The sequence below is a fragment of the Symphalangus syndactylus genome, chromosome 22 (assembly GCF_028878055.3).
Source record: "Symphalangus syndactylus isolate Jambi chromosome 22, NHGRI_mSymSyn1-v2.1_pri, whole genome shotgun sequence".
Lineage (NCBI taxonomy): Eukaryota > Metazoa > Chordata > Mammalia > Primates > Hylobatidae > Symphalangus > Symphalangus syndactylus.
In genome coordinates, this window is record NC_072444.2 from 24,127,528 (window position 1) to 24,137,225 (window position 9,698).

Sequence of the window (9,698 nt, forward strand, 5' to 3'; positions counted from 1 at the left end):
GGAATTGGGGACCTTCATGTCCCAACTTCACCTTTGGATGTAGAGAACCTAATTATAATGCATTTAAATGTAAAGCCTCAACCACCAGGTGAAGCTGGGATGTATGTGACATGTGTATTTGCTGACCATACATGCATGCATCCCCCACCCTGTGAATATTCATAGCTGCTCCAATAACCTGCTGAATATGCACACTTGGCAGCCAACAGCTTCAGCGTAGATTCCTGGGTCACCTTCCCTCCCTCCAAGCGCTTGCCTCAGGTCCTGCCTGGAGGCCCATTTCCCAGCGAGCAGGTTGTAAACCTTTAGAAGAAATTACGCTCCCTTTTTCTAAATCTATAGACCCCACGGTTTTTAGTGGACGTCACTGGTGTTAGAAGTGGGATTAAAGGGGACCTCTGATCTCTTCCTGATGCCTCCGGAACCAATGCATCCTGCACTGGCAAGAGCCCCGTGAGCTCTTCTCGGTGGCACCATGGAAAGGCCTCAGGTAAGTCTTCCTGAATTCAGATGTCCAGCTCTTAGGTGGAAGATCTCAGAGACTTTAATTCTTCCCAGCTGGCTCTCTCCAAACAGTCTCTGGAGGGGACCTTCTCCATCAGTTCCAGGTTTTGGGACCCACGGTGCCTTCCCTTCCCAGTTCCCTCTCAGTCCCTGTCCTGGCTCCCTAATTGGGATCTTGGAGGGAATCTCTTTGTTGGTCCTGGGTTTGAGGAGGCTCTTCCAGTTCCCTCCATCTGGACTCGATAGAAGATTCCTCTGAGGACCCCTGCCTAGCAGGGAGACATTCAGATCAGACTCCATGGGTCCATCAGGTTTGGTGAAGATGCTCGCCCTCTGGTGGTGCTTACAGGTACGCCTGTGGTAGGTAAGTGCCGTTATGAGGGACCTTAGTTCCAAGGGGACAGACTCAGGCCAGTGGCCATCAGGAACCCTGGTGACTCCTTGTTTAAAGACTGTGTCCTGTATTACATGAGATTACATGAGGGGAAATCTGTAAAAAACAGATGAAGTTCATCCATGTGATGACGGCACTGCCGTGACACACAGGTAGTGACCATGGCATCAGGAGGGTGACTTCATCCATATTCAACGTGTTTCTATTATTGGTGGCAGCAATTGTTGACTGCCCGACATTTGCATTGTAGTGGCTATAAAGTGATTTCTAAGCACTATGTGATCAATAAGCATTTACAGCCACCTGCCAGGCTCCATGCTCTGCTGTGGGACCACAGGGTGACAGAGACACAGTCCCTACCCTTGAAGAAGCAATCTCTGTCTACCACATGAGATTGTCAAGGAAAAAAATCATTATCAGACACAACCTAGGCACGTGCTCCAGCAGCCACGCTCCTTGGCATTTACCGAAATGAGAAAACCTAAAACCTGGATGTTTTTAACCAAGACATTCGCAATAGACAAAACTTAATAGGGACCAACATGTTCTTCAGCAGATAAATGGATGTATATACTGTAGCACATCCTGACAATGTAAATTATTAAGTCCTAAAAGACATAAAAAAACTTAAATGCACATAACCAAGTGAAAGAAGCCAACATGAAAAGGCCACATGACATTCTGGAAAAGGCAAATCTATGGACACAGTAGAAAGCCCAGGGGTTGCCAGGAGTCAGGGTACCTTGGGAAGGATAGAAAGAGAACAGATGATTTTTTAGGGCACTGAAGCTACTCTGCATGATGCTATAAGAGTGAATACATGTCACCATCAACTCATGAGAGCTCATAGAATACACAGCACCAACTGTGAACCTTTAATGTTAATTATGAACTTTGGGTGATAAGGATGGTTCGTGTGGTTCATGCATTGGAGCAAATGGACCCCGCTGGGGCAGGATGTTGATCCTTCAGGAGTCCATGCTAGTGTGGGGTCATGAAGTATGTGGGAATTATCTACTTTCTGCTCAACTTCACTGCAACCTTATAACTGCTCTGAGAAAATAAATCATATATCCCTAAAAATATTGCACTTCCTTCCAGCTCCAAAATTCTATAAATTTAAATATTTTTAAATGAGAGCATTTCTTATTCATTGATCTTCAAAATCAGTTTTGAAGGTGTCATTTTATTTGAGACTCAAAACCACATTAAGCATTTTTTAAATATACTTTAAGTTCTGGGATACATGTACGGAACATGCAGGCTTGTTACATAGGGATGCATATGCCATGGTGGTTTGCTGCACCTATCAAGCCGTCATCTACACTAGGTATTTATCCTAATGCTTTCCCTCCCCAACACCCCCACACCCCGACAGGCCCCGGTGTATGATATTCCCGTCCCTGTGTCCATGTGTTCTCATTGTTCAACTCCCACTTATGTCTGAAAACATGTGGTATTTGGTTTTCTGTTCCTGTGTTAGTTTGCTGAGAATGATGATTTCCAGCTTCATCCACGTCCCTGAAAAGGACCTGAACTCATCGTTTTTTATGGCTGCATAGTATTGAATGATGAATATGTGCCATATTTTCTTTATCTAGTCTATCACTGAAGAGCTTTTGGTTTGGTTCCAAGTCTTTGCTATTATGAACAGTGCCAAAATAAACATATGTGTGCATGCGTCTTTATAGGGGAATGATTTATAATCCTTTGAGTATATACCCAGTAATGGGATTGCTGGGTCAAATGATATTTCTAGTGCTAGCTCCTTGAGGAATCGCCACACCGTCTTCCACAATGGTTGAACTAATTTACACTCCCACCAACAGTGTCAAAGCGTGCCTAATTTCTCCACATTCCAGCATCTGTTGTTTCCTGAAAAATAAGGAACGTCTCACGAATTTGCATGTCATCCTTGCGCAGGGGCCCTGCTAATCTTCTCTGTATCATTCCAATTTTAGTATATGCGCTGCCCAGGCCAACACAAACATTTTCTTTTTTTTTTTTTTTTTTTTTTTGAGACAGAGTCTCACTCTGTCCTCCAGGCTGGGGTGCTGTGGCACGCTCTCAGCTCACTGCAAGCTCTGCCTCCTGGGTTCACACCATTCTCCTGCCTCAGCCTCCCGAGTAGCTGGGACTACAGATGCCCACCACCATGCTGGCTAGTTTATTGTATTTTTAGTAGAAACGGGGTTTCATCAAGTTAGCCAAAATGGTCTCTATCTCCTGACCTTGTGATCCGTCCACCTCGGCTTCCCAAAGTGCTGGGATTACAGGCGTGAGCCACTGCGCTCAGGCCACAAACCTTTTTAAAATATTGCACTACATACTTTAAAATACTAAATTCCCATTATAAGTTAAAATTTCAATGTATATATATTCAATATTTATAAAATGTGTTATAAATAAATCGCAATTATTTACTCTCTATAAACATTTACATAACAGCAGATTTTTGGAGACACCACTCAGTATCATCCTGTTTGCATCAATAAATTACACCAGATGGTCTGACCAACCAGCAAATGGCACATGATTCTCATGGGTTGGAAATTTTTATCTCACGATCACTAGAGATGAACTCAGTCCTGCCCCGCCCACCCCACCTTCTGCTGGCTGCTGAGGCTCTGCTGTTTGGGGGAATCACAATTAAGTGGTGGTGGCGTGTAGAATTTGAGCCTGCCCTGGGTTCCTGCTGCCTCCCTGTTGTCAGGAATAGAAGGTGAGATTGAAGGGTGAAGAATGCTGGGACTTCTATTAGGAAGGAAACAAAAAGAACAAGACGCAGGTATTGAGCTCTTACTGTATGCCAGGCCCCATTCCAGGTCCTGACCGTGCACCATCTCACTGGGTCCTACAACGGTCTCATAGGGTGGTGGCATCATCATCTTCATTTTACAGAGAAACTGAGCCTCTTGGCTGTTTCGTGCCCAAAAACACCAGCCCCTGAGTCCTCAGCGGGGTTCTGCACTTAGGTGCCCTTTTTGGAGGGTCCCTCAGCACAGGTGTGGTCATTAATTACCCACAGGCATTTGATCGTTATCCACCGTCTGATGTGTGATTCCTACCATGATGCACTAGTCTTCCTTGACAGGGAGAAAAAGGAGGAGTTAAGCAAAGGTCTGTCATTGATGTTATAGGTATTATATGCCTACATAATGTAAGCATTTTGCTAAAAGGGAATTTGGGTGTCTTTATTGGCCACAACTACTTTAATTCAGCAAAGGCTGCTACCCACCATGAGGACAGGCTTGGGTTGGTGATGCCATGAGGCTCCTGCTCATACAGTGTGGAGCTCCCCTTCCAGGGCAGGGGCCACGCCTTGGGCTGTGAAGTCGTTTCTCAGCACATGTAATGGTCAGGAACTGAGGGATGTGAATGCAGCCATTGAGAGTGAACAGGGTCTCTGCATCGTGGCAGAATGAGGGCACCTGAAGGGGCTTAACTTCAGTGGCTGACACTCACTTTCCACTTAGAATGCTCCAGGCCCTGTGTGTGTCTCTCGTGTGTATTAACCCACTAAACAGGCACAGAGAATATCAGGAAGGTAACAGATGCCCAGAGAGAAGTAAAGAAAAGGAGGGAATTGATCCAAATGATCAAATTTCATTTTGATGGCTTGATTTCTGGGAGCTGAACCTCATCAGTCACAGACAAATCAGTGCGTTATTTCCTCTATCAGTAACTGGACTTTTTTAGGTTTAAATTGTTTAATTGTTAAGCCACATTAAGCAATTATGGAGGACACCAGAAAGTTTCCACTCAGTTTCCTTTATTTACGACTGTTCCTTTACAACCATCTGTGCAGGGATAACCCTCTCATGTGTCTCTCCTACCTGATTCTCACTCAAGCAATTCAGATTCCCATTTCTGGTTCTCTGGGACACAGGTCTCTAAAGAGCCCATCCACTCCAAGTCAACTTTTCCCCAAGTCCTGCCCCTCCTGCATCCCCGTTCCTTTCCCGTTCACACTGAACAGGCATCTGAAATGATGGGTCTGTGCTCCCTTTAATATGCACTCATGGCCTATGATTCGGTTCCCAAATGACCAGAAGAAAGCTTGAAATATATCCACCCCGATGGCATGCATTCAACAGAGGCAGTGACTGGGCTCCAGGTCGTAGGAGGCCCTGATGCCACAGCGAGGGCAGGGGACGGTGCTGAACACAATGATCTTGGACTGCCTTAAGTCCCTCAGTGTCTTCATCAGCTCAGCCCCAAGTTGAGCAAATCTGCCCCAGCAGAGAGCACCCTGGGCATCATAACTCTCCAGAGGGGCAGGATACAGCTCCAGGCTTAGCTTGCTCAGCCCGACGGTGTGGCGCAGTAGGTTCTCCAGGGCGGCCATGGAAATGAGGTTCCCACAGAAGCTGAAGGTGCTGAGCTGGGAGCAGCAGCTCAGGGCAGGCAGGATGGCGCTGAGTTGGGAATCCACGATCCCACAGTCCTCTAAGTCCAGGGTCTGCAGCGTGGCCTCAACTTGCTCCAGCAGAACTGCGAGGGGCTCAGGGCTGAAATGGGTCAGTGTGATGCCCCTCAGGTCCAGCTCTTTTAGCTGACGGATGCTCGGACACCAAGAGAGATGCTTCAAGTCTGACTCTGACAGCAGGCAGTCGGTCATTACGACCATCTCCAAGGGGGCCTGGAGACACCTGGGAGAGAACAAAAAGGAGTTAGAGGAGAGTGGTGGGGAAGACCTCAAGGTGAGAGACGACACTGTTCACAACCCAAGGCTGCTCTGCTCATCCGAGGATAGTCAGCACCTGGGGTGTGGGAATGGAGACTCTGCTCCTTCAGTGCAGTCCCAATCGAGGCTCAGTCCTTCACCATCACCGAGGTGACTGGATCAAGTCCATGAACTTTAAGCCTCCCTTTCCTCATCTGTCTGATAGAAAACCACATCTCTGGGCCACAGGAGCCCAGTGGAGACACAGGCATAAATGACAAACCCAGGCAGGATCCTGCAACATCAGCTGGGGTGGCCAGGCTGCAGGGAACCCTGACACGCCTGTATCGTCAGCAAACCTCTTTCACTTTCACCATTCTTCACTCCTGCTCCCTCACCCTCTATTCTATCATCATGCATTTCCCATAAATTAATTACCTGACCTGGAGCTCAAGACAGGGAGCTGACAGGGAGACACAGGATTTTGCCTGTTCACTAGGCAGATGAGGATAGACCTTATATTTTAAAATATAGGAGTGTGATGGGCATTCTCTTCTTTAGTGCCCTCTTCACCTCCCTATTTCCCATCATCTTAACTTAGACACACATCCTCGGGAGGAATTCACAAATGCACTCTCACTAGATCTAAACCCTGCAGTAGCTTCCTAGCTTGGCACCTTCTTTATAGCATCTAGCCCAGGAGATCCCTCTGACTTTATTGGGATGGTTGTGTGATACCCATATCAGGACAGAGCCACTAACAGGACAATGCGTGGACATTCTAGTGTCCCTTCACTGTTACCTCCTCACAGGCAGGCTCACAGTGCATACCCACTGGTGTTTACTGTAACAAAGAAAGGCTCTGCCGTGGTCTGAAGAGAAAGCTCCCCATCCTTCCTCACCTGAGCAGCTGGTCCAGGTGGCCTTCGAGGAAAGAGACAGAGTGCATAGACAGATTCTGGAAATAGTCCAGCTTGAGGAACTGAGAGGTGAATCGGGCAATGAACTGCCCCTTGTTTTCTGGGGGAATGCAGGCAGATGCACGGATGTTGAAGAGAACAAGTTTGCGGAGATTCCTCATCTGGCCCAGGTAAGGGGCAAACTTCACAAGAATGGACAGCTCCCAGGGGCAGCACACTTCCACCTCCTGGATACAGTCTAGCTCCACCATGTTCAGGACCTCTATGATGCTGTGGATGGGCATTCCAAAAACCTGCAGCTCCTTGCAACACACATGCAGTAAGCCTTTTCTCTGCTTGCCCCACTCTAAGAGGTGAGAGAGGCATTCATCCAGTGTCCTGTTCTTGAGGCAAAGGTCTACGAACACCATCAAGGGCTGCTGCCCGCCTGTCCCTGGACAGCTCTCTGCTGTGTGCTTCTGACTCAGAGCCTCCGGGAAGGATGCAGTGGCTCCAGACAATATGCTGCAGAAGTTCTCATCCACATTCCTCAAGTCCAGCACTTGAAGTTTTGACCACCTACGGGTAAAGGAGAAGAGAGGCTCCAAAGTAAGGCAAGGACCTGAGCTTTTATTTGCATCCCAGACATCAGCTGTTCCCCTCCCTGCCACTTTTCACTCTCTGATTTTGTCCAACGCCTTTTCCCCCTGGATTTTGCCTCATCCCCATTGCCTGTAGCTTTCAGTGCCACTAGAGGAGAAGTTCCTGTTTCCTCAGTGGACCCTGCATGGTGAGCAGTCCTTTCCCAGAGGAGCTGGGCAATGGCCAAGGCCCCTCTGAGCTTCCTCACTGGCACCATCAGAAGCCTCTGGGCCTCCACTGTGCCCCTCCCCCTCCTGAAACAGCCTGTCCCTACCCTGGACAACAGGGCCCTCCCCACCTGACCACCTGGGTCACCTCACCTGGGGCGAACCCCCTGGGCCAGCAGCACATCAACTCCCTCCAGCACAGCTTTTAAGGTCTCCAGATGAGGCGACTTCATCAGGGACCCGAGAGGGAGGCGGGTGAAAGGCCAGGCCTGCACCATCGTTTTCAGGGTTTCACAGCATCTCCTGCTGAAGGCCTCCACGAACAGTGTGGGGAAGAGCTCCCTGGGCAGCCTCTCCATGGCAGAGATGGCCAAGGCCTGGTCCCTCAGCAGGCTCTGCCTTGCCAGCTCCAGGAGTCTGGGTGGGGCGCTGATGCTCATCTTGATGAATCTGCAAGGGAAAACCCTAGAGGACAAATCCATAGAAAAGGCATCACTCTCAGCCAAATGCGATCACCTCGTCTCCTCCTGTTGCCAATCTCATCGCTCTGGTGGAGGTGGAAAAGCCCTCCATTCCCCCCGATTCCATTCTCCACTTGGTGGCCACAAATCTGTATGTGTGCCCCTGCGACTGCCAGAAAGAATGTCTTCCAAACACCGAGGAGGGGAAAAGGTGACCAGTGGCCCATTAATTTCTATGCATTGCTCCACTGAATCTCAGGATTACTGCTATCTGTCACTCAGGATCCTGACAGCTAAGCTCCACCTTTTTGAGGGACATTTTTTTGTTACTTACCACCCTAAAACAATGAGAATGAGAGTGTCCTGTGGCCCCACACAGCCTGCATTCTCAGTTTACACAATTAGCATGCTTGGGGAAGACTAAAGTGACCCCCTAAAATCAATGTCATTTGTTTTTATTTTGAAAAATTATAAGAGAAATTATCAAAGCATTGTGGCAGTATTCTAGAGCACTTGGAAGGTAGGAATGGAAACACTAAGTCTCAGAGAAAGGATCCAATACACATCCCTTCCACATACTCACAATCACCCACTTAGGGACAGAGTCTAAGGGAAGAGATAAATCCCATGTTCAGAACAAGACTACTGAGAATGGGGTACGGGAGATCTAAGGTTTCTGTAAAAATGGAAGCCTGACTAATAAAATCACAACACCACCAAGTGGGTGAACTATAGCTGAAGGGCACAGAAACTAATAATTTCACATGTCAAGACATAAAAACCCATCCAATCATAAATTTTTAATATCTTTTTAAAAAAACTGCTTCAATAAGAGTTTTGAAATGAGAAAAATGAAGCACAAATCAAAATTTGAGGGATGAAGTCAAAAGTATATTTAGAGGAAAAATCAAAACCTACATCTGTTTAATTGAAAAAACAGACAGGAAATTGTCTGTGCCACTTTGGGCTGCATGTCACCATCCCTGACTGGCTGGCTGCAGATCAGACAGGCATGTTCCTAAGAAGGTGGTGACTTACCAGATCTGGACTCCGTTTGCAGGGTGCTGGGGCCTCTCAGAGAACCAGGCAGTAGCTCCAGGCACCAAGGCTTTGGGTCTCCCCTTGGCAAACTCGGGAGCTTTTATTGATGTTTCTAACCACACCCTCCCCTTCTCAATCACCAGCTTCCAATCAGAAAGTGATACCTGATTAGATTCCGAAGTTCCTCCCAGTTAATCCTGATTGAGTTTCCCGCTTTCTTCTGATTCATTGATTAAATTAGATGTGCGTTTATGAAAGTGAAAGAATAAATGATAGGGTGAAAGTCCAAAACTCATTAATTCATTTATTCCCCAAACACTGATGAAGTTTGACTAAGATGTGACCTTCATAGTGACATGGAAGGTTTAATCTGTTCCTGGCATTAGAAAGAAAAAACAAAACCTAGTGATAACTTTATGGGAGAATATTTGGCCACATTGAAATTATCAAAACGTTTCAGAGCTAAGACAGCTTTAAAAAGACGGTGATGTCAACCCTAAGAAAACGGATTAAAATTCTCCTTTATCCAACAGTCACCTGGGTTTTATGTTTTATAACGTGGCAGGTCATATGTGGGTTCAGGTTGAAGAGGGAAACCACTGAGGGTGTGATTGATCACAAGACTAAGGTCAAAGCTTCGCCGAGGGAAATCAGGACAGAATGACAAAGTGAGGTGGAGGCTGGGCAGGATGGGGCTGGGTGTTCTAACAGAACCCTGGGAAGGAACGAAGACAGCAGAAAACATGGTGGGTATTTTGTGGGAATCTAGACAGAAGGATTGAAAGACTGTCTAGACTGAGTTTAAAAATTAAAAAGAGAATAATTACAAAAGAGACAGTGCAGACTCTTCAAACACAACGTTGTCTTTGAGGGCAGAGGAGACAGATACAGTCTCGGCCCCTACTAGAAGGGAAAGCGTGTTTA

General features: G+C 47.1%; 1 protein-coding gene and 1 non-coding gene across 2 annotated transcripts; both read right to left on the reverse strand.

Annotated features, from left to right (window-relative positions):
- Positions 1-2,776: 2,776 nt before the first annotated feature.
- LOC129472808 (U6 spliceosomal RNA) lies at positions 2,777-2,883 on the reverse strand. Its single transcript, XR_008654079.1, has one exon. It is a non-coding gene; the product is annotated as a U6 spliceosomal RNA (small nuclear RNA).
- Positions 2,884-4,656: 1,773 nt separating this feature from the next.
- Positions 4,657-8,839, reverse strand: LOC129472230 (PRAME family member 8-like). The gene is made up of 4 exons (XM_055261645.2): positions 8,772-8,839; positions 7,426-7,737; positions 6,467-7,042; positions 4,657-5,550 (listed from the first exon to the last, which is right to left on the reverse strand). Exons 2-4 carry the CDS (start codon positions 7,710-7,712, stop codon positions 4,989-4,991), a joined length of 1,425 nt encoding a protein of 474 aa, XP_055117620.1. The 5' UTR covers positions 7,713-7,737; positions 8,772-8,839; the 3' UTR covers positions 4,657-4,988.
- Between the last annotated feature and the right edge of the window lie 859 nt (positions 8,840-9,698).